The following is a 26172-nucleotide window of genomic DNA, read 5'->3' as shown; positions in this document are numbered from 1 at the left end:
TTGTCATGCATCTCATCAAGTCTCTTTTAATTTTTGGTGTGTTTATTCTAGGCAGCATATACTGGAAAGAGCCATGTTTCTGTACATAAGGCTGCTTTTCCCCCCTCTGCTTCTATGCCAACACCATTCCCCCAACCAACTGCCACGTCAAAGGCACAAAATGTAGAACCCTGCTTTTGAAAAGAGAAATTATTCTCCTTGATAGTTTTATGAGCTACTGTAATTGTCTAGACCAGGAGTCTCCAAACTTGGCAACTTTTAAGACTTGAGGACTTCAACTCCCAGAATTCCTCAGCTAGCATGATTGGCTGAGGAATTCTGGAAGGTGAAATCCACAAGTCTTAAAAGTTGCCAGGTTTGGAGACCTGTCATCTAGAACCACAAAAGTACCTCTCTGTAAGGCTCCATTATAATTAGTTTGGATCTATTCTCTGCCAACATATATCTATTTCTCTCACAAACATACACATACATACACAAATTAAAATAAAGCCATCCTAAATCACCTCATTAATGAATCAAGCGTATTAGCAGACATGAATATTTAAAAATCCTGTAGCCATATACTCCTTAGTCTAATATTCTTTTGACCCTTTCTAGACTGAGACAGCTTGCTTAATATAATTTCACATTGTTCTCAAATATGTTATGCAAAACACATAGAGCATCCTATCTCTGACAAAATGCATGGAAATACAACAATTCACTAACATGTTATTATGATAAAGCAAAAGAAATGAGGATAACAATATTTTCAATATATCAGCAGTAACTCAATGTAGCAACTGACACACTGACTTCAGTTAGAGATGAAGATAGATACAGAGAGAGAGAGAGAGAGAGAGAGAGAGAGAGAGAGAGAGAGAGAGAGAGAGATAGTGTTTGATATGAACTCTAATTATTCTCAGAACCTTCTGATTCTCAATTCTAATCTTGTTTTTTTTTAGATACAAAGATTATAGAGAACCTCCATGGTCTGAAAATAAATATGACATTGCAAAAGATTTTTGGGCTGTGCTTGCAGCAAGATTAGCATTCGTAATAGTGTTTCAGGTAAAGTACAATCAAAATTTGTCTTTTTCCTAGAAATAAATAATTTATCCACAATAAAATGAATGCATGAAAAAGTGTTTTTAGGAGAGTATGATATCTAACAGTATTTGAAAAATATGTCCATATCACATTTGTTTAGGAGGTGTCAACAACTTTTTCAAATTCCAGATACTCTTACACAAAAAGCATTTTCAGTAAGTAAAAATTATATTGTAAATTTTATGAGAATACTGCACTTCAAGATTTGTACTGTGGCAGAAATCGTTGCATTGCACAGAGAGACTCTACAGAATACCAGCAACTCAGTGAAGAATCAGCTGTTTCCTTTTGTTTTCTCTTGTAACAGTATGTGGGAATGATCTTCCTCAGCCAGTGTGCCTGGCTGAGGAATTCTGGGAGTTGAAGTCCATGAGTCATAAAAGGGCCGAGTTTGAAGACCCCTGATCTCGAATGATGAGAAGAGATGCTGCCTAGGGAATGATCAAATAAAAAAGGGGGAGAAGCTGCCCCTGAATAATGGGCAGAGAAAAGAAACATGGAAGGGATCCACCCTGACATCAGGTGGTAAAAAGAGATGGCGGGAAATTTATGCTTTCAGAGCTGCAAGATTCTGTGAATGTAGCTTTACAATAAAGTAGAATTGTCATGTTTCCTATCTAGTCTATTTGGTGCCCAACCTCTGTTTTTGTTGTTGTCACAAAGGTCATCTAAGTTAAGTAGCTCATTCTCTTGTCTGGCTGAGCAGAAGGTTAACATTTGTCCTCAGCATCATTGGTTGTGTGGCTGGGCAGCAAGGTGAAGCCAGCACTGCCAAAATTGAGAGCCCCATGGGTAATAAGAAAGGTTATCTGGGGATGCTCACTATGGTATCACTTGCTGTGCAACACAGGCCATTTTTCTATCATCAATATAGTATCTGTTGGATGGCTACCCGGACTTCTCACCTCCTGCTTACAACAGGGTGTTCTTCTCTGCAATGCCACCATTATCCCCGGGCTTTACTGCGTTCCAAATGGCATGTGTCCTTGTACAGCTTAGGCTTAGTTATGCTTCAGCTCCTTCAGTACTTTTTCTTTTTTTTTTACAAAAGGAATCATATTATGAAATGTTGCCACTCGTCACTCTAATTTTATATACCTTTCCTATCAATTCAACCCTCTTAGCCTTTTCCTACTAAGTGATGTTATTGATAAATAAAACAAAACTACAGTATAGTTGTTGAGAGACGATTAAAACCATAGAATACAATGGTTAGTATATTTCATTGCCCATAAGTGAGATTAGCAGAAACAAATTGTGTTAGGTTTGAAGTATTCCCACTTTTATTCGATCTGGGAATGAAACTTGCCCACCTGTGTGGTTACTTAATTCAGTTTGATTTCTTGTCCTTGTTTTTAAATTTCCTATTAGTTTTGGAGGAGAGAGAAATCTTTATCTTAGCTCCCTGCCTGATATAATAATAATAATAATAATAATAATAATAATAATAATAATAATAATAATAATAATAATAATAATAATAATAATAATAATAATAATAATTAGTAGTAGTAGTAGTAGTAGTAGTAGTAGTTGGAAGGGACCTTGGAGGTCATCTAGTCCAACCCCCTGCTCAGGCAGGAAACCCTATACCATTTCAGGCAAATGGCTGTCCAGTCTCTTCTTAAAAACCTCCAGTGTTGGAGCATTCACCACCTCTGGAGGCAGGTTGTTCCACCGGTTAATTGTTCTAACTGTCAGGAAGTTTCTCCTTAGTTCTAGGTTGCTTCTCTCCTTGACTAGTTTCCATCCATTGCTTCTTATCCTGCTTTCAGGTGCTTTGGAGAATAGCTTGACTCCCTCTTCTTTGTGGCAGCCCCTGAGATATTGGAACACTGCTATCATGTCACCCCTCACTCTTCTCTTCGTTAAACTACACATACCCAATTCCAGCAACCGTTCCCTATTTATATGTGTACTATTGGGGAATCATTTACAGAACCTTGCAGAATTTGCAATCCCCTCTTAGGATGCTTCCTCGGGATAATTATATGGCAGATAGGAAGATATTTTAAAGTCAGGTATTCCCCATTTTAAAGAAACTTCCCTCCTCTTCTCTCTTGCTGGGATGCATCTAATATAGCTGGAATGCCCTCTCAAGGATTGCATTTCAGGAATATATTCCTAGATACACAGAATGTTATGGGATTTATTTCTGAGTAGACTTATAGGGTTGCATTCAAGAAGAGCTGCTGTGATACTTTTTTTTAATCTTTGAATCTTCCTACACAAAGTGTTTACTTCATTTATCTATAATTGCATTAGCTCTCAGATAAAAAAAAATCATAGTTGACTGTTATGCTTTTCACAAGCTTTTAGTATAACTTTAGTAATATTTTACATTAAAAAGTTGTTTACAGCAAAGCAGATTAATTTTAGAGTTGACATCAGGCAATTCCATTCACTGTTGCTTTGTCAGTGATTAAGTACATTATGAAGATAAATCATGTATTAATTTCATGAAGCAGTGTATAGTTAATGCTCATTATCTTTCAGTTCTAATCTTGGGATCAGTTCGACTACTGTGGAACATATTTTCAAGCTTCACAGCTATATAGTTTATTTAGATTGGGATTATGTATATATTTGGGACACAATTTCTAGTTAAAGTTAAGTGCTCCTTAAATTCTGTTGAATTTCTATGAGACAAATCCATGTGCATTCATATATACATATTCATTACACTGTCCCATTTCAGGGTAAACTGTTATACAGAGTATAGAAAAAGATGTAAAAAATAGTAGGGTTGAAATAAGAAAAAGGAAAGGAAATATATTTGAAATAACTCACTAGACTTTTCCACCCACTTTAGTTTTGCAAATCATTCTTGTTTCTGCCTTGCTGTACATCACTTCATATATAGTTGTCAAGTATTTCAAGAATGATAGATTCAGGAAACATGGCCCATTTGGACATCTGGAATTATATTTTATTTTAGTAGGTTAATGTAACAGAATCTTGTCAAATGCTGCTACCTTCATCTTTGATATATAAATGTTTGGATCCTCACTGTTTCATACAATCTATCAGATACTCTCTGCCAAGTATATTGGCAAGATATATTGGCAAGCCAACTTATTCTCCTGTATTTTTGTACAATATTTACTGTTTCTTCAGGTTTTTTGCCCAAGAAAACAATTGTGGCATTTTCCCCAGTCATTAGACATAGATATTAAAGAAATTTTATAGCCACTCTATATGCAAACCACATTTGTATATTAATGTTTCTTCCTTTATACAATCTTACACCTACAGCCTTACCAATTTTCACCACTCAAAACATTTATGACTTCTTTTTCATTATTTTTCTCTAACACTAACATTTATACCATTTGTTTCAATTGTGTTCTTCAACATGTCACTAGCATTTCCATAAAAAATCTCTAAAATTCTCCTTGTAGCATTCTATCCATTCAATTCTATCCCAATTCATTTCACTGCTTTTATATTTAGCTCCATTTGCCCTGCTGAAGGTTTTGTTCTTTTTGCCCAAATTTCAAAACGTTTTCATATCCATCAAAATTAATTTGTATTTTCTCATCCTCTTTTAATTTAAACCATTCCTTGCTGCTTTACTACTTTCTTTACAATTATCATTTTCTCTCTCTCTCTCTCTCTCTCTCTCTCTCTCTCTCTCTATATATATATATATATATATATATATATATATATATATATATATATATATATATATATTAGACTGTATCTTTCTTTCCAATTCTTTGTAGCGATTACTGACGTATGCATTATTTTCTCTTCAGCCTTTTTCACTTTGTTGTTCCATCAAGTATCTTCCTATCAGCTTTCCTCTAGTTACTTTGCGGCACTCGGTAACTTCTAATTCAAGAAGCTTCTATGTCCTCGATCCTTTCATCCACTTTCAATTGGAGCTTGGTCTGTCTTTTAATATTTCTTTTTACACACGTCTTGATTTTTTTTTCCTAGAGTCATTCCACCATCATTCACATTTCTTTCATTTCTTCATCTGTCCTTAACTACCAAAAAAGGATTCATTCTTCATTCTTCTCTACGAAGATGCCACTTTGGGTTTCCCCGCAAGAAGCCTTTTTTTTTTTAAGAAAAGAGATGGTGATGAGGCCAAATTGGTGAACTTATGGTAAAATAACATCTTTCAACCTGGGTGAGCCTACCCTCAAATCCAAGGAGGAGCTAGAATGAGAAGGTCGTGTCTGCCATTGATTTACATATATATGCAACTGAAAGAAAGAATCAAGTTAGATAAAAAGAATCATGGGTTTGATTTTGTTAAAAATGAATTGGAAAGCCTACTGCAAGGTAGTGTTGAACATATTGCTAAAGTTTACAAAATATTATTGAATTTAAATTGGAAAATTGTATGATTCAGTGGGCAAGGAATTTGGGGTATAATATAATGCTTGAACAATGGGAAAATATGTGGAATAAAGGATTAAAATTTACATTAAATTATAATCTAAAAGAAAACTTTTACAAGATGATGTAAAATTGGTACATAACACCAGACAAGTTATCAAAAAATGTATAAAGGTATTTCAAATGACGGTTGGAAATGTAAAGGCAAGAGGGGATGTTTTACCATTTATGGTGGATGTGTGATAAAGCAAGAAAATATTGGAGTAGGATTCATATGTTAATACAGAAAATTCATAAATATAGAAACAAGGATTCATCCCACATTCATATAATTTGTCATTGTTTCTTTCACTAAGGCTCACTAAGGTTAGTATTTCCTACTAACACTAAGAACACACGGGTCTCTATTGGCACATTTATTCAGCATACCAGAGTGCAGTCAAAGCCATTTTCCCTCAGATAGAAAATTTTCTGTGCAAACTAGAGATTGTAGCTAGAGGCTGTCTTGCAAGCCAACATGTTGTTTACAATGCTCGACTTAATGACAGTTCACTTGGTAATAGTTATGATAGGTACTGAAAAAGCAACTTACAGGATCCAATCTGGGTCAGCCACCGGGACCAGAGGTTTAGTCTTCCAAGCTTTTGGACTTGTGCTGGAGCCCATCCTCAGGGAACTTGTCCAAAAGCTCAAAAGACAAAACCTTTGGTCCTGGTGACTGAGCCCAATTAGATCCTGCAGCATTATCCTTGGACACGTATATTCGCCTTCATTCGTAAGCAACTTACAACCTGTATTCAGAATTCTGACATTTGTGGTGGGGCCCTGCCCTCCCCATGGTTATGTGATCACATTTTGGGTGCTCAGCAACCAACCCACATTTATGGCCATTTGTAGCATCCCAAGCTCATGTGGCTATAATTTACATTTTTTCCAGGAATAGATGTTTACTTCCAATTTCCAGCAAAAAAAACACCTCATAATAAACAATGGTTTGTTTAACAACCATGGAATTCACTTTATTTATTTATTTATTTATTTATTATTTTTATTTGTATACCGCCATTCTCCCGAAGGACTCAGGGCGGTGAACAGGGCAAACATATAAAAATACTAGATACAAAAGTTAAAAAGAATTAAACACAATGCCCAAGCTAAAACAATAAATAAATATATTAAGAACAACAATAAAATCCCAACCCATCCCCCATCAGGCCAGGCCGGCTTGTTCGAATAAATAAGTCTTCAGATCGCGTCGGAAGGAGCGAAGGTCGGGCGCCATCCGGAGCTCAACCGGCAACCAATTCCATAAATCCGGGGTGCCCACAGAGAAGGACCTCCCCCTGGGGGCCACCAGACGACATTCTCTGACCGGTGGCACCCTGAGGAGGCCCTCTCTGTGGGAGCGCACAGGGCGGAGGGAAGTTGATGCTGGCATTCACTTTACAACCACCATGTTTGCTTAATAACTGCTGCAAAAAAGGTTGTAAAATTGGTATGGTTGTGTGATCACCGAGTTTATGACTGTCACAACTTATGACCAAAATTTCTGGCTCAGTTATGGTTATAAATTGAGGACTACTGTACAATTATGGTTATACTGGTAAATTGAGGACTACTGATCTCTGGAATTAAGCCTATGTCTATGCATTGTACTGATGCATACTTAGGAATCACAAATATAGATGAATCTTTAATAAGCTACATATAAATTCTGTAAAAAAAACTTTTTAGCCAGGCCATAATTTTGACTTGATTAATATTGTCTCTTTCATTTTTATTTTTCAGAATTTGGTTATGTTTATGAGTGACTTTGTTGACTGGATTATTCCAGACATTCCCAAGGACATTAGTCAGCAGATTCACAAGGAAAAAGTTCTCATGGTAGAAGTTTTCATGAAAGAAGAGCAAGGAAAGCTGCAGCTGCTAGAAAACTGGAGGGACAAGGATCAAAGGAGAGGTGAAAACTGTAACAGTCACAGTCCCAGGTCATCAATGAGCCATAGAGGGAGTGTGTCTTCCTGTCACTCATGCCATGTTGAGGTATAGAAGAAGACATTGTTTTACGCTGGGGCATTCCATTCATAAAGCAGCCAATATTTACATGATAGAACTTCATACTTTAACAACCTGGTGCATGTTTAAGCATATGTGACAGTTTTGCTTTTATCTATGTGAGAAATAATGTTCTTACGAACAGGGAGGACCATATTCTATTTCTGACAAGTTTTCTTTTTTATTTTCTTTCCTTTTTTGCACAAAAATAATGCAGGGATTTTTTTATATACATAAATAGATAGGTAACTTGCATAGTTAGCTTAGAGCTATCACTGTTTTATTTTTTAAAAGGAAATAGGATTCTGTAGACTCTTCTCTCAGAATTTTATATTAGCGTATTTATTAAAATAGGATAAAATGTATGAACCAAACTACAAGTATTGGAATAGTAATAAATTCCCCATTCCTGAGAAGCTACATCTGGGGTCTTGCAATATGCTAATAATAACAATAATAATAAATATACTGGGGAATGCTTTTTGCAAGGCTGTGGCAACAAAGTTCTGACTTGAATCTGCCGACTTTTTTACAAGCAGAAATCCTGTTGAGTTTCCTTGATGATATGCTGAATACCCTGCATTTTCTCCCAAGTGAATGCAGGAGCAAAAGTATTTTGTTTTCCATTTGAGATTCTTGCCTCAGTTCATCACCTCCACCTTCATTTCATTTACTCTAGTGAAAAGAATGGTCAGACTCAAATCACTGTAATCTTAGTCTCAACACTAACGAAAGCAAATCACTCTATTGTCTTTCATATCTTCTTCTATGAGAGATGAACTATTTGTGCAAGGGCATTTAGTTTAGTAATTCAAAGTGTCTAGTGCACATTCCAGAGGGGACACCCAAAAGAAGAATATTAGCATCAGGACAATTTCCCCAAACACTGAGGGACCTTTGAAGAAAAAGTGTCCTAAGTCAAGAGCACGCATGCATGCAAACACGCACGCACACACAAAATACTAGCAAATTGTACTGCTCACCACTTACCTAGAATCTTTGTTGCTGAAGGAACATATTAAATATATGTGCTCCCAATTATGGTTCTATGTCACCTCTGCTCAGTAATGCCACAATACTATATTTAAGGACATTACATCTTTCTAAAACAATGTGATCCTGTCACTTCACTGATGAGAGGGCTATTGTAGCTCATAATGTCTTATATATTAGGTAATTTGGCCCAGCAGCTCATTTCTAAATATTATTCCTTTCCATATCTACAACTTCTCTGCCTTTGGCAAGTCTGATTCATTTGTCTTGCTCTCTTTCACATTGAAATGGTCAAAGAATTTATTTGAGCACCATTCCAGTGAAATATGGGCCTTTTTCCTCTCTTAGTAGATATATATTATAGAGGTTATAAGGTTTGAGTATCATGGAGCCAGTACAGAGATGTGCAATTTTGTCCTTTCATAATACTAGAGTCGTTTTATGAAAATTGGATCACGATTCTTCAGAACAGAAAAAAGTAAATATGGTGCCATACAATTCACAAGTACCAAATTATGTCCTTAAAAAGAGATTATATCATTTACTGAGAATAGATTAACAAATGAAAAGTAGAATATTAATTAGTTGGTGCAATTGTTCAGAGGCAGCACAGGAAATTAATGTAGCAGATATACAACCATGTAAAGTTATTACTTTTATGCAACGCTAGTAAATTGCATGGAAGTATCTTGAAGGTGCTAGGTGTATCTACTAGTGATAACATTAAATTATAGTGACAGTAGATAAGTGGCATTTTATTCTTGTTTCTTTTTACGTTATATTTTTTAAAAGATATTCATATAAGATTAAAAATAAGAAAGTGAAAAGGGTTAGCAGAATTAAGAAGCATTTCAGTAAGCTTCAAAGGAAAGTTCTCCTATGCCCATCACTAGTCACTGGGCATCCAAAAATGACCATGAAAAGTTGAATAGTATGGACTTCTAATGGACCCCAGCTTTATTTTTCCTCTTCAAATAGCTAAATATTTTAATTAGCACTAAGCCTGCTTTGGAAGGGTAATGGAGGAGCAGTTTATAATCCTTGCAATCTTAGAAAGCAATAGAACAATTCAAGGAGAAGGAAGGTAGAAATGAATGTTATAGAAAACCAGCAAGCCAAATTGGTGAATAGGAAAAAACTAATACATTACAGATTTTGATATAACAAAGTTTTTCCTGGAAATTCATGGAACCTATGAATAGCAATCCAATTACTGTGTGTCATTGAATCCTAAGACTTGCCACAACATCATATTGTAATGCAGTTCTGTGCATATCAAAGTCCTTAAAGCCAATTTTCACTTTAAAAGTTGCCTTTATATCAGCAAACCAAGGTAGAAGAAGGAATGCACAGGGCCTTACCTGTTGATATGGATGGCAAGTATGAACAAATCTATACATGGCTCTCATCAGGTCTGAAGGTCATGTTTGTACATTTCATAGTTTGTCCTTGTCTCTTTAAAATAGTTCCAACTGGGAACCTGTATGATTTTCATTATGTATAAAAGTATATATCATGGACAAATATATAAAAGATGTTCAACCTTCATTGTCTTCCTGATAAAAATCAGCATGCAGTATTTGCTTCTTTATTCATGTTGAAGGCCCAGCAGTATCATTAGACTCTTGACAGCAAGCGCCTGATTTGAAAAATGAAGGAATAGGAAAAATAAATTAATTGTCTCTACGCAATCTTCACATACTTCGGTTCTGCCAAACTTTTGAAGACAAACAGCATTGTTGACAGGGTCTAGGCAGCCAAGGAACATGACAACATTCCTTCCAAGGTAATCCAAGAGACAGATCTGGATTATAAGCTCAAAACCTGGAAGACCTTTGCCAAGATTCAGTTACAATTAGTATATCAATCCTTTTACTTAGGATAAAAAGCAGAGCATTCTTGGAGTCACACTCAATGTCTAGTGATGGTTTTGACCCTATGTGGCTTTGTTGCAGCAGTACTGAAGTGGATTGCCATTGCCATCTTCTGGGATGATTTTTGAATTTGGGCTTTTTCAACATTCAAGTCTAGGTTGTAGCCCTAGTATTTGTGGACACTCTCCCATCAAGGAACTGATTGACCACGTACCTAGAAGCAGGGTAATTAACTGCTGAAAACATATGGTTTAAAGAGAGATAAGCCAATGAAGGTTTGAAATCAAAATCAGAATTATAGGTACCGGCACAATGTGTGTGTTCCTTGACAATCCATCTATTCAGTCTTACCTACATTGTCCAAAAGGTAAAACCTGCGCAAGAGTCTAATACTTTAGCCATGCAGATTTCATGAATGCATGATTTTACATAACAGTTTGCCTCATTATAAGGACATCATAAAATATACCAAATTAGTCATGTAGTATAGATGACTAATCTAGTTTGATAATATATTGCAAGTAAGCCTACTGTGTGGTTTATTCAAAAAGCAAATGCCCAAGACTGTTATATTTCAATTTTAAAAATTTGTTGCAAATTTATTTAATGTAAAATCACAATTTTGTCATATTTATTAGTTTTAATATAAATTATAAATGAATTCAGTTCTTTTTAAATATAATTTATCCAAGATTCTCTGTAAGTGAAAATGTATTATGTTAATGAAATTTTGTCCAAACATAATACTCTTGCCAAAAATTATTCTAAATAAAGGGCTTATCTTTTGTTTATAACTGCTTCTTGTAAACTGAACTGCAGGAATGTCATTTATTTTAAAATCATATTAGTCTTTTATTATAAAGGTAATTAGCCTTATCTTTTTTGACATAGAATCCATGGAAGAAAATATTTGATATAATCCAATAAATGTGTTTTAGCTATGCTAAGAGCCTTATACAAAGTAAAACAATTTATGTTTATAAATTGACCTATATGCATGAATTTGATTTAAATATGCAAGCATTCAACGAATTTCAGATGCCAAAGTGTCCTATCCAAAGATACTTTGGATACATTTCTTTTTGTTACTTGATGCAGATGGAGGTTTGTTTCCTCTTGCAATAGTTAAAAAATGTTTTGTATTAGATGTGATGCCACACAGTAGGATTTAAAGCTTAATCTGTTCCAACCTTCAGTAAGTTCATATATTTCCTAATGTAAATAAACATTTATGCATACAGATATAGATCCATAACTTACAGTTTCTGTCACTGCATTTTGAGCGCCTGTTCAATCTCCCCTAGCACCAAACATACTCATAGACTCACTAATCACAATATCAGGATAAGTTTATTTTCAACAAAAGCCAATTTTGCACCAATTGTATAATTATGAATTCAATTACCCAACTTTTTTGAAGCAATTTATAAAAAAAAGTACTACTGAGAATTATTAATTACAATAATTAACCCAAAAATTTTTTTAGCAGAGCAGACTACTGAATAATAGTAGCACTTAGAATTTGAAAGGGAAAGGGTTCATAAGAGCCTGCAAAGCATGCATGTAGCCCTTATCCGCAAAATCTACTTCTCCAATAAATTTTGAATTGCATTGCAATGGTAGTGGGCAACTACCCAATCCCAGGAAAGACATAGCTGCTTTAAGAAGTTACAGATGTGGGTACATAAGCATTCACACTTTTTGTGTCCTTCATATCTGAAGCACTGTTGCAGCTCTTATGAATGTTCTTTGAACAGGAAAGATGAAAATCAGAAGTCGCTCTTATCAGGAATTTTGTCACAAATTCTGTTTGTAAATACAGCTTTATGCAACATTACAGCAGCTAAGAACATTCAGTATTAAGATAGAGGCTGGTTTCATTTTCCTTAATTAGCCAAAACAAAATTTAAAAACATTGAGGAAAACAAGTTACAATTGTAAACAGATTGTGGTTGTAAATGGGCATGACTATAAGGGAATCAAGAAAATAATAAGGTAGGATGTAATTTACTTCTTTTCAAAATCACCAGTTAATCCTTCTCTAGTTTTTCTATTACTGTTAGTCTTCCTAGCTAATATATATTCAGGTATAATTTATACTGAACTATTATATCTCAATTAGTTTTACTAGAAATTAGGAAAAATGTACTGTACAAAAAATGTTAAGTTCATTTCATAGGTTATGAACATGAAGTTGACATAGATAGCCCAAATTAGTCAGGGGGAGAGTCTGAAACTAAAAGAAACGTAAAATATAATCTTAAAATGTTGTCATAATACTGACATTCCTATAAATATAAGAACTATATACTTAGAAATGTTCATTTTTTTGAGATCATAAAAAATAATGACTGCTTATGATTGTTTTATAGTTTATTTTGTACTGCATTTTTTGAAAAAAGGTTTTGTATATAATGCTGTATCTGGAAAATTATATAATGTTCCTTTTCATGGACTCTTTTTTTAAAGAAAAGTAAATGCATACTAAAGCTCTCTAGTTTTTTGTTGAATATTTATTTGTATAACTAATATTCGTTTAAACTTTCTCACAAAATGCCATTCTGTGCCATTCTGCATTCATTTGAAGAAGAGAGAATGGTGTGGAAGTTAAGACATGTAATATGTCAATTGAAAAAGGTTTTATGTTTCAGTATTTCAATAAGTGTTGAGAACACTTACTTCTGAGACAGCTTGGAAGAGAAAATCTCTGGTCCTGGTGATCGACTCAAATTCGATTTCGCACCATTGTCCTGGGACACGCATTCACTGTTACTTCTTTTCATCTGGAAGATCTTCCTATATACAATGATTTTCAAAATTGAGGTTTGGGGTGCTTCCAGATAAGGCTTTCCTTGTCTGATCTTTGCCCAGAATTGAATGGGTGGTCCAAGCAATATTTTTCATATATAATTATTCTATATTTCGTCACTTCTTCCATCTAATTCCTTTTCATAAAAACAATTCAGATTGGAAGTAGTAAGAATCATTAACGGTGAGTGACACTTGTCAGGGGGAAATAGTTTGTGATGAATAAAAGAGAATGAGACATCATCTAATCAAGTAAGCATAATAGAGTTTTATGCAGTAGAAATTGGTGTCGAGTCCCATAATTATTATTATCAAATTTATTTGCCTCCTATCTCACCATGAAGTACTCTAGGCGGCTCACCACTATAAAAAAACCCCAAAGAAATAAAGAGAAAGTTTAAACAAGTGAAAGTAAAATAATAGAACAAGGAAACAAATAAGGAAAAAGAAAACAGAAAATACATCAATATGACTGGTTAAAAGGGGGGGGGTTATGTGGGGAGCAGAGAGGGGGAGTCTGCTGTCAATTTAGCAGCCACTTCCTAAGTTGAATTCACCCATTGGATCCTCAGGTCAATTTGCAGAGCCAATTACAGAGAGATAGGATGTTGGGGTTAGATCTTACCCTGGAGGGCTAAAGGATGGACGCTGCGGCAGAAAAAGCAAGTAATTTCCCCATCTAGCAAGATAGAAATGAGCCAATATATCTGGAGAGCCACGTGCTGATAAATTTAACTAACTGTACCACCACCTTACTTGAAATGCTATTGCTATAACCATGATGAACATGAACATGGCAATATATACAGTAGAGTTCCTGGAATTTTACTAAAAATGTATCACAAGTACCAAACACACACACACACAACAGAAAGGCAGTGTTCAGGCTCTTTCAGATTGCCATGATTTCACAGACAGAGATATGAATCCAGTCTTTTGGGTTCATACCCATTCAGAATTTACTGCTGTGTTTAGCCTTATTTTATAACTTTGCGGAATATACAGAAGCTATTTTTCTTCCATATAACTTTCTTAAGTTAACGCAATACATACAGGGTTTGTCTATATTGTATCACTGTTTTCTTGATCACCAGTTTGCTTTGATTTAGTCTAACATACATACATACATACATACATAACTGCTCCTTCTACTTTAATGCATTCCTCTAGAAAGCCTGCAGCACCTAACCTCAAGATGTTTTAAAAGTCTTTGAAAATTTGGCTTTACTCCCAGGCCTGGTTGTAAGGTTGAGTCCCTGTCAGTTTTTCCTTGGCGTGTTCTGTTTGTTGCTTCCAGACATTCATGATCTTTTCGTCTTGTTTTATTGCTCTTACTTTTTAAAAATTGTAAGGTGCCTAACAGCAGCAGCAGAAAAATATACTGAAATCAGCTCCACTTACATGCAGTGGTTCCAAAAGAAGATCATACTGTCAAGCCGCCCTCTGCTGTGACATAGAATGGTATTATCTCTATTAGAGTATCAAGTGTAGCAAATCCTGAACTCCATGCAGGGACCCCGGAGCCGGTTAACACTGCAAGTAGCTCTTCACCCCACCTAGAAAAATAAAGCATCAAATCTATAGCTTTCTAAATTCAGAACATATAATCTATTTTGCTCTATAGCTATTTTATAGATAAGGGTTAGAAAAACATAGGAAACTGTCTCATACAAAAATCTTCCACTGAGTAGCCAAGCTCCTTGCACAAACCTCCTTGTAAAACCAGACAAACTGGTTTGAACTGAGATTAAAACTGAATTTATTAAACGGGAAAGATGAGAGTTATTGGTTGTTGATAAAGCAATTGTTAAACAGGATTGAAAATAGAATATGGCTGAAAAAATCTTGCTGAAACATTTGATTTAACATCTATTTGCCCCTGCATGTTTATATGTACACACACAAACATAAGATGTAAGAATTCAAATCTCAGATCTGGAAAAATATAACAATAGATATGCATAAACAAGAAATGTTTGCATATACAATACATGTAATGGACTACATATAGTCCCAATAAAAAGATTTTGCAAGATTTGAATGGCTTCAAATTTTAAACTGTAACTTCATGCCATTTGCTAAACACGGTTTACAAAGGGAACTTAGCACTTGGCCACTTCTATGGAAGGGACAAATGTTTGCACAAACATCTCTAGATTGGTTCAAACCAAAATATACAATTTAGAGCTGATAGTGCAATAATAATGTATTGAATGGCTGGGATAAATAAGGAAAATAAATATATTCAGCATTTTCCCCCATTGCTTTATTATTAAAGGTTTATTTTATGAAGAGGAAAGCATAAAGACATTTGCTCAGTGAAAAGATAATGATTAGATTGCAAGATTTATTATTAATAAAAAAGAAAATATTTTGAGACTCCTACTTTACAATGACTTAATCTATGTGACTAGTTTCAATATTTTCAATTAAGTACGGAATTAAAAGAATTGGAGAAATAAGGGGGGGGGACTTAACACGTGACTGAATTTAAAATCATATATGTAACCCAAGTATCTTCTGGGAATCTGGGTCTTATTTATAAATTGCTGAAGAAGTATGATCCAGAAACTGGATAAGTCAAAGATCATATGATTATTGGATACAGAATGTAAATGCAGTAATAATCATGCAACATTGGGAATTTCAGTTGAAGAAGATTAAATTCACACTGAATATTATTATACTGAGAACAAATTGATGTAAGCTGTATGATTTGTTACACCCAAAACATAGTTTTAGCAATAACATGGTTGAACTTACCTGCAACAAGAAAACTTCTCAAATTGCATAACAAAGAAATACTGTTGCTACACTAACTTCATGGCTGACCTTGGATTGGGGTGCTGGCTGGAATGGATGGGATTTTGAAGCCCAAAGCATCTGGATGAAGAGCATCAGGTTGCCTACTCTGAACTAATTTACCTCTTTTTATGGCTGACCAGATGCAGTGCTCTTTAAAATAGATAAAAGTTAATGAAGAGAAAAGAAAATCAGCTATACTGATCTAAATGTTACCTGTCATGAGGTAAGGCGGAATGTACAAAGTAAAGCTAAGCAATAAAAGTTACTCATTTGGCTTATCTAGTGTTGTAACTTTCACCTAGTAATGCATTCCCATGCCAATGCTTCAAAGTTGTGTGTATAGTCATACTGCACTATTGGTAATATTAGTAGGTGACATGTATATTTTGAGAATTTGGCAAATGGCAATACATGCTTGGCATGCATTTTGTATACAGGATGCTTATATTTGAGCTTCAATATGAAAGATGGAATTGCTAAAACAGCAATAATTTCCATTTTAAAAGGTAGGGAGAATGGGACAGACGTATACCATTAATTTTAATGTATTAACCTGGATAAGTATGAATAATCATGACGTCATATCCTGTACAATGTATTGATAGAACTGAAGATAACACACACTCTGGGAATGGGCAGGGCTTATACACAGAATGTTAACAAAGCAAAATTGTTTGCTCTTCCTAAGACCGGGAGATGACTCATGACAGGGAAAACATACCAAGTCAGAATAAGAATTTGACCACATAACAGCATACAGCAGAACCAACCATGTATTCAGAATTAGGGTTTTTTTTCCAGACTTTTAGTTCAGTAGTAACTGATTTCTTTACATATATTACTATACCTGGGGAAATACGGGTGCCTGTGGCTTCCTCCTTTGTTGTTTTGCACAAAGGGAAGATTAAAGCAGCAGCCAGTACATAAATCTCAGCATATCTCAATTTATTACTGAGGATTTTATCATTTAAACTTGCATTTGTGTTTGTCTGTCTCATACATGAGTGTGTGTGTGTGTGTGTGTGTGTGTGTGTGTGTGTGTGATATTCCTGTCATTTCTAACTTGATGAGCTCCCTCTCCTGGATTTCAGCAGATACCACTTTATATAAGGACAGACTACTTTTCTTGCAAACCAGACTTGCTTTCACCGTTTAAAATCCCCTTCATTATATCCAGTTTACTTTCTCCAGCAATGCAAGTGCTCTTCAACAAGTACATCTTACATACTCTTGTCAGATGAAGCAGCCTTAGGTGCATTGCTTCTTAAATTATTTATCCTTATATATAGTTTCTGGCTGAGCTGCCCAGCAATGCCAGTGGGAGGAATTCTGTAAATTGCAATTCTTCAACATCTGGAACATGACCAGTTTCCCATTTGGGGGAAGGGTATTCATTTTGATCTGAGCTGAATTTGGAATCTGGAGTCAAATGTTCTTTCTTCATCCACTGTATTCTAACAATCCTTTAGAGTCAAATTATAATAAATATTTACAAGCTAAGATAAGGGTAGGTAAATACTATGGAGATCAATTTGAATTTAGCCTAAAAGAGACTTAACTGAAATACTGGAAATCTGGTAAATAAGCAGCTAAAGTAGCATCAAAACGATATCGTGGAAATTATATCAGATAATTAGATCATGGCCTATTAGCCCAGAAACTTATCACCATTGGACTGGCACTCACTGTGAAAGTCTGCACCAGTACTTTCCTTCTAGGACAGGGGTCGGCAACCTGAAAAAGCAAAAGAGTCACTGGGAACCGGTTCCATCAGACATAAAAAAAAGTGGGAACCGCGCGCGTGCATCCACACATGCGCATGCGCATAAAACAAAATGTTTTGCGCATGCACAAAATGTTTTATGCGCGTGCGTGAATACACGCACGCGGTTCCACTTTTTTTATGTGGACGCACCTGCACGCCAGCGGCGACGGGTCTCCGTGGTGACGGGCGCTGGGTTGCAGTGCTGCCTTCAGCCCGGGCGTCGCCGGAGCCACCCCCGGAACCTCCAAACTGCCGCCCGAACACCCGTTTGGAGACGTGCTGGTGCGAGCGCACCTCTGCCCGTTCGGAGAGGTGCACGCGCACCGGGCGACTGGGAGCCGCGGGTTGCCGACCCGTGTTCTAGGAGAACAGGAATATAATAGCCACAGCATAATTTGTAGAGATAATTCTTCATGCAACTGAGAAGATGCCTGCAATAGCCTCATTGTTTTTTGTTTTGAAATATGCTTGGGGATCCTGTGTTAATACCTACTACATTTCTAATGTAGAATGAATTAGGATTACACATCTTGGATGGTAACAATTGTTAGTACCTCGAGGTCCTATGATACTATCGCAAATACTGAAATAAATATTGAATAAACAAACCTAACCTAAAAAAATACCTGGTTTATACTTTGACACTACAAGGTTTTTGAAGTTCCTTGACTGACAAGGGTTCCCTTGTGTTCTTAAGTCCAAGGGGGATGTCAAGGGAGCCCCAGGGCTGCGAGCTAGACCAGTTGTGGTTCAACCTCACCAACTTGAATTTGTATGCTGGCTGCAGAATTCTGAGAGTTGAAGTCCACAAAACTTCAGCTTGCTGGGGTTGACAAGCAGTGTGCTAGACTATGAAATTCAGAAAACCAGAAAGACTCCAATGGCACCATTACCATCCTGATGCTGTATACTGCTGATACTGATGGTACATGTGTGGGTCCACGGTCCCCAAGAATTAAGCTCAGCTTAAGAAAACTTCAACCTTTGCCTTGTGTTCTGGCTGAGAATACTAGAAGCTCCCAAAGAGTGGCATTTTGTACCCAATACTACCATCACCATTTCCTCCTCAAAACTCACCTGGAAACATCTGTCGAGCTCCAGTAAAGGCAGAGCTGAATCTTTAAGTAAAAATCAACGCAAAGTAAGAACTAAGACAAACAGTGAATTCTTTGAAGATTCATTACAGTAACTGATGAATTAATGCGGGCTCTTTAATAAAACAGAAATACTTTTAGATCAGGCAGGTGATATCAGCCCTCTTTAAAACATGCTAATGCTAGGTAAGGTAAAGGTAAAGGTTCCCCCGTACACGCGTGCTAGTTGTTTCCAACTCTAGGGGCCGGTGCTCATCTCCGTTTCAATGCCGAAGAGCCAGCTCTTGTCCGAGGACATCTCCATGGTCATGTGGCCGTCATGACTAGACACCAAAGGCGCATGGAACGCTGTTACCTTCCCACCGTAGTGATCTGTATTTTTCTTACGTGCTTTCGAACTACTAGGTTGGCAGAAGCTGGGACGAGTAACAGGCGCTCACTCTGCTATGCGGCACTCGGGATTCGACCCGCCAAACTGCCGACCTTCTGATCAACAAGCTCAGCGTCCTAACCCACTGAGCCACCACTATTATATAGCTATTAAAAGCAATCAATTTATCTCCACTCTTCTGTACGCCTGCAACGCCTTCAACACCTACAGAATCAAACAGTGCGCAGATTTAACATGTTGGTGGTAAAAGATGGGCAGCACTGCCACCATCCAGAGAGACCCCTTCAGAAAGTTCCGGAGCAGAGAAGCGTCCTCCGGGCAACCTCTTCCTTTTGTGAAGGCAAAGTCAGGGAAGCAGGAAGCAAGTTGCAAGGTTTTGCTTTTTCTTTTTAAAAATCCAGATTTTTAAAAGAGCATATCTCTGGATCGCGCAAAAGCTTAGCTGGAACACTTTAAGAAAAGTCAAAAAATATATCATTAAGGATCGAACCGGATGCATTGTGAAAATAGAAATCTGCAGGCTAGTTGGCTGGAGGGAAAGACGCATTTCGCCTGAAGAAATAGACAGGGAGACGTTTTTCAAGATCTTGTAGTTTTCGTTTTAGGATTCTGCTTTGCCAAGAGTTCTGATAATTAGAAGTCCCGTACTTCGGAAAAGAGGAAATTGGCATTAAAGAGAGAATGTTTGTTTTTATAACTGTGCCTGAAGTTTGACTCTCAACAAAACCTTCTGAACCTTCCCTGTATTCTTTATAGGTTTCCGGGAATGGATCCCTTTTTGGATTTGCTGAATTCATTTTCAAGGGCCCGCGGAGCTTGAAGATCTTAAATTTCTTTACCGGAGCTATATTGACAAAAAAAACCTTGAGGGTGTGAACAGTGTGAGCTCTTCGTCATTCTCATGGAACAGGAAAAAATTGCATCCAACGATGTAGGGTTTTTGAGACAGCTGCTCAAAACCCTGAAAAGAGAAGATCTACTAACCCAACTGGAGCAGTATGTCAAAACAGAAGATGGTGATCCAGGTCGTCAACCAGATGATGAACAGAAATGTAGGTTGCTCTTTTTTTCTTTTTGATCTGGAAAAAAAGGTCCTTTGGTCCTTGAGGGGCAGGACTGCAATCCTCCACACACTGGTTTGCAATGCATAGTTACAAGATTTACTTTTTGGTAAATATTCAGGCCATTAGGGTTGGTCTATAGGTGCTATAAGACACTTTGGGATTATTTTTGTGAAATAATTAGAGTTATAGAAATACTCCGTGGAGGTCTAAGGTGTCTTGTTCAAAAGGCAAGTTGCTTCTATCCAGGCAAGCTGCTCCAGATTAACTGTTGGTTCTTGGCATCAAGAAACTCTGGGAGCAATAGATTTCAGCTTTTGAAAGGAGCAACCACCAGTATATGGGCATTCCTTGAAAGAAGGGCGGTATATAAACCCAATAAAATAAATGTAGCGACCATTGAGAGTTATGATGGATCTCCCTGGGGGCACTTACGACTTGAGTTAGACAGTCCAATGGTCACTGCCCCCCTGCAGTCATGTGATCATACCAGGTGCTCATCGACCAGGCTGCATTGTCCCATGGTCATATTACCACATTTTACGACAGTTTTACTGAAAAACGGCATTTACTTCCAGTTTTTGGCAAAACCTTGCCCATTGCAAACTATTGCTTTCCTTAACAACACATCTGGGCTGCAGAAATGAATGATCATTAGATGGCAGCAAAGTGCAACAAAACATTTAATATTATGCTTTCACATAATAGTTTACAATTTTTTTGTAGCCAAATTTGCAAAGTTCTGCTTCAATTATAAGATTTTCCTAATTTTGCCTGCCTTTACGTTTGCTGTTTCTATAAAGATGTAGACAGTTTCTTCATGAGCTTATTAAGATGAACACAAGGAATGTGCCTGTATGTGATAACCCTATCCATGGATACTGATGTAGCCATGAGTATTTTCCAGTAAATTAGCATACAATGGCCTGTAACAGCTGAAACTTTAATAGTGAAATAAATAAAAAGAAACAATACTGATTTCTTTCAAGCTACGGTAACATATGCTAATAGTTAACAGTGGGACATGGTCTCAAGCTGTTTCCTCATGAAAACATAAGTCATTTACGTGAGGGACAGTGTAGAAATCTGATAAATCAATACAAATAAACCTAGGAAGCAACTTTGCTCCACTAAATTGATGTACCAAACTTTGCATAATCCCACATGGGATAGAGTTGCGGGTTCCAAGTAGAGTGAAATGGGTACAAATCTTGAAGTGGTTGTGTTATTCCTTCAATTATCCGAAGAATCCTGTAAAATATCAAACAAATGGCCAACGTTTTTGGACTTACCCACTTTGGACCACACTGGAGAAACAAAAAGATTCTCTGGGGCTTTGACTCACGTTATAACTTCCAACCTGGGACTTTGTGCAGTTATCAAATGTTCCAGGACCCTGCTTTATGTCTGTATAGCTTAGATCAAACAGCATACTGTATTTTATGTGCAGCATGCTATATTCGGTATCTCAATGTCTTCATTTTATCCAAAGCAATCTTACCACTGCCTCCTCCCAATTAATAATGTTTTTTGAGTCAGATTTTTAAAAAAACACAGCTGCGTTATAATTACATTTATGATAACCTGTAATTGGACTTAGGAGTGTCTTTGGAGATGAGCCAAAAAAAGGAAAAAAAGGAAGACAGCAGCCACAACCATGAAATCAATGTTCTGCTCCTATTTACATGCATTGCACAAAGGTAATAAAAAGGAATGAATTTTTGACCTCATGCTCATGTTGTCTTGACTATTTTGACCTTCTCTCACCAGGGATATCCCTGACTGGACTTGGTAATACAAAACCAGCCCCTTGGAATTGTGCTTCCACAGCCAAATATTTCCACTGAAAATTTTAAAACAAACGAAGTTATGGAGCCTCAGGCAATGTGTGTTTCTTCTGCAAAAGCCACATCCCTCCATGCTAGCACAGACAAGTATAATCCTTGCCAACTGCTTTGTGTTTTTTTAAAAAAGAGCAACACAGAATTTTGGAAATTTGGAAATACAGAATAAGCCAGGTAAGAATTTAAAAAAAAACTAATAAAAAACTCCTTGAATATATGATGTAATACCATTGAGAAAACTTTTAAAAAAATAAAACAATTCAATATTTTTACCCAAAAGGCACTTGAACGAACAAAAGCAAACTATTAGGATCTACTTAATATCACTAATGAAATTAAAATATCCTTGTATAAAGAAAGTATGGGCTAGAAGGGTCTACAAGGCTGTTCTATTAATTTTCCATCAGTACGTTCAAGTACTAAAGTCTTAAAAGTTACTTCAGCAAGGTCCCACTCCCCATCTGCAGGAAAAGGGAGCTGTACAGCAACTGTAGATTCTTCCCTTTCATCCACTGTCCCCATCTGTGTAGATTCCTGAAATCTTAGGTGGGGGGATTTCTTTTTCTCCTGATGCTCTCAGGCCCAGTGCTGGGATTCTCTGTGGAAAACAGTTCTTATTTCTTACTGCAAAACTAGAACAATTGAGTGGCTCTTTTTTTTCTTCTAAGTTTCCAGAGCAGAAATGTTAGCCTTTAAGTATATCAAGTATTTAACATCTTGGGAGGCTTCCGGTTGGCACACGCATGGTGCTTCCGGACATGCAGGAAGAGTCCGCTCTCTGCCTTCCGATCTTTCTTTTTTGGAGGACCCTGAAAAGGGTCAAAAAACACCCTGGAGGGGTGACTACTGCGAGGAGGCCCTCCCTGTGATCATGGAAGGGTGACAGCCCTCCACTTGAATCCGGAGCAGCTCCTTTGGCCTGAAGAAGAGACCTGCCATGAAGATGGCCAATCATTAAGCCACTCCCTGCCGAAAGCCAGAAGCACTACCTTAGCACTAAGAAGCAATCTGGAGGACCTGGGTGAGACTTTACCTTTCTCATTCCCCTAATCACCTTCCTGTGAAAGTTTTCCGAAAATTGCCGCCCCCTCCTTTGAAAGAAAGGCGATTATATACTTGGGGAACAAATTTTAAAGCCTTAAAGCCTTAAAAGAAAATCAAGTAATTCTGCAAAGAAATTAAGCAATTTTATCTCTACTTACTAAAAAGCTCCTATTTTTGGTGGGGATCTACTACCCTATTTTCTCTTTAAGCTGTGAATTAAGGAAAAAAATATGGACTAATGCTATAAAAGTTTTATATTAATTTGGGGGGGGAAATTATGCTATTGACGACATCTTGTGGTGAAACTTGGTACAGCAAGTATTTTTTTTCTACTGTGAAAGCTGACTGAATAACAGAGCTGTCCTTGACATCACTTTTAAAGATAAGTGTGAGAACACCTGGCACTGAAAACAACTCTTTTGGAGGTGGATAACCTTTGACTCTTATTACACTAGCCTCCATGGAAGATTTAGCTGCAAACAACAATGAAATGGATGGATATATCCCACCACTTAACTACAAACTGATACTAGACATGATTTTGGCAATGACAGAGCAAATTAAAGCCAAACTGCAAGAAAAATCCGACAATTTAAAGCCACCAAATCAAACTATGACCTTAAATGAGGAACTGACAATCCAAAAACAAATAGAAGTGGAAACTAACACTAAAATAGGAGACTTCAAAGAACAACAAATGCAACCTACAGAGAACCTTAATGTCCACATTTCAATGTTAACTACAAAACTTACAACTCAAAAAGCAATAGCACCTGAAAAAAGCAACATTAAGAGTGAAGACATTAAAGGCCTTCAAATATACTATATTGAGAATTCAGCTAATCAAATGACAACCACAACACCAGCTACTACTTTCTACCTAACCCAGATGGAATTGGAAGAAGAAAAAGACCTGACTGATCTAATGACAACTATATTACATCAATCATCAAAAACTGAACTGTTAAAGCAAAACTTCAATGGTTACAAAGGGGACACTTTCTTTGCAAAACTGACATTTGGATGGTCTGCCTGGATTCAAATAAGGGGTATAGGAAGAAAGGGAGATACATTTGAGAATTTAAAGATGCCAAAAGGGAAGCCTGATTGGCACAAAAGGAAGGCAAGAGTTAGATTTAAAAAACTGAACTTGTTTCTTTTTTGGGATTCCTAAGGATAGAGTTTTAAAATATCTTTTAATGGATTAAGGGGAATCTCTAAACAAAATCTAACTGATTTTACATTTAGATTTTAGATCTGTAAGGGAAAACAAAATTAAGCTTCTAGAATATAATTCGAAACTATATTATAGAATTTGGAATGATATAATGAAAGATAGTATTTTAACAATTGATGAATGGTTAAGACGACATATAGAATATATTAGTTGTAATGATATAGACAGAAACTCATCTTGTATTTAACTTTTAAAGGAAAGTTGGTAATTACAATCGATATATATTATAGAATTTGGAAAGATATAACATATTTTGTTATAAGTGGTGAATTGTTAAGATAATAAATAGACGTTATTGGAAAAAATAAGAATGTTTTTAAATGAACAATGTAAGTTTTGTAGACAGGATAATTACTCTTTATTGAAATAGGGAAATGTGGGTTACCCAAAAAGTAAGCTTTCTTCTATTTATTAAAGGCTACTCTAGATTATTTTATTGCAATTAGGTAAAACCTAAGAGCAGGATATGTATTACTGAAAATATATTGAAAACTCTTTTAATTGACTAGGTCACAATTTAGGTCACAATTAGAAATGTATTAATTTGACTATGTTATAACTAAGGGAAGCGGAGAAGGAATTTTTGTTGATGTAACCTGAGCTATGTACAAATAACTTATTTGATATTGTCTACTTTTGATTACCCAACCACCGTATTGTTTCATAAATATATGAATGTAAATAGTATAAAATTAATAAAACTTATAATAATAAAAAATTATTTAACATCTTGGCACTGTGATCTCAATCCAAGAACTTTCATCTCCTTCAAAGCACTTTTTTTCATATCCCCAATAATTATATACGAAAGAGGGATACATTCATGCCTTTTTTAAAACTACGAGCCTCACTGGTTGCATCATAAAAGCTCATGTTTTATTTAACTGATGCAATTAGGATATTGTTACTCTTTTACTCATATTTCCTCGTATAGCCATCTAGTACCAATGGGCCATCTCTCCCATTCAGGAGTCTGACTGCCAATTCCAGTTTTCATGGGGTCTTTGAGCAAGATCCGCTACTCTTCACTCGAGTCTCTCATCACCTCTTTATCAGCATTGGCAGCTTCCACACATCCTTGCTGCATTTTGAGCTGCAAGGATAAGATCAGTGTCCAAATAAAAAATACCAAATAAATAATATATAGTATTTCTTGCTAAGAACTAATTTTGGCTGTGTCTAAATAACTATTTGCTTATAGCCCTAAAGAACATACATTCTATGAAGAATTCTTGGGACCCTTTTTGGAGATGCATTCTGATCAAACAAAGCTTTAATTGGGCCTATTATGCATGAACACCTTCATGGTGTGCAACACCATAATCATAGAATCACAGGGCTGGAAGAGGCCTTGGAAGTCTTCCATTCAACCCTCTGCCCTTGGCTGGAGTTCTTATTCACCCTGGATAAATGATTGCCCAATCTTTTCTTGTAAACCACCAGAGATGGAACTGTCACAGCTCCAGGAGGCAAGCTGTTCCACTGATTATTTGTTCTGTCAGGAAATTTCTCCTTAATTCCAGGCTGCATCTCTCTCTGACTAGTCTCCTCCCATTGCTGCAGAAGGAAGCTGCTCCTTTGTCCCTAGAGGTGGACCTGCTGGGTGGGGCTGTCGGCGCTGGAGGTAAGACATCCCCTGAAAATAAGACCTGGTGCCTCTTTTGGAGGTGGAAAAAAAGACCGTGTCTTATTTTTGGGGAAATACAGTATTAATGTTGGCTAATGTTAAGCTTTAGAGTTATTGATTGTAGTTTAG

At 36.4% G+C, this 26172-nt stretch overlaps 1 protein-coding gene across 5 annotated transcripts in view; it reads left to right on the top strand.

Annotated features, from left to right (window-relative positions):
* The window catches only part of ANO1 (anoctamin 1), a 173859-nt gene extending 161005 nt beyond the window's left edge, over window positions 1-12854 (top strand). For 4 of the 5 annotated variants that reach the window (XM_081312900.1, XM_081312898.1, XM_081312901.1 and 1 more), the window contains 2 exons: window positions 948-1053; window positions 7234-12854. In XM_081312900.1, coding sequence (XP_081169026.1) covers window positions 948-1053; window positions 7234-7494 — 367 coding nt within the window. In that variant the 3' untranslated portion in view covers window positions 7495-12854. Of the gene's footprint in view, window positions 1-947; window positions 1054-1192; window positions 1248-7233 lie in introns of all 5 variants that reach the window. The other variant, XM_081312902.1, reaches the window with a different exon arrangement.
* The last annotated feature ends 13318 nt before the right edge of the window (window positions 12855-26172 follow it).

The sequence above is a fragment of the Vipera berus genome (genome assembly GCF_964194415.1).
Source record: "Vipera berus genome assembly, chromosome: 1".
Lineage (NCBI taxonomy): Eukaryota > Metazoa > Chordata > Lepidosauria > Squamata > Viperidae > Vipera > Vipera berus.
This window is presented reverse-complemented; position numbering and strand designations above follow the sequence as displayed.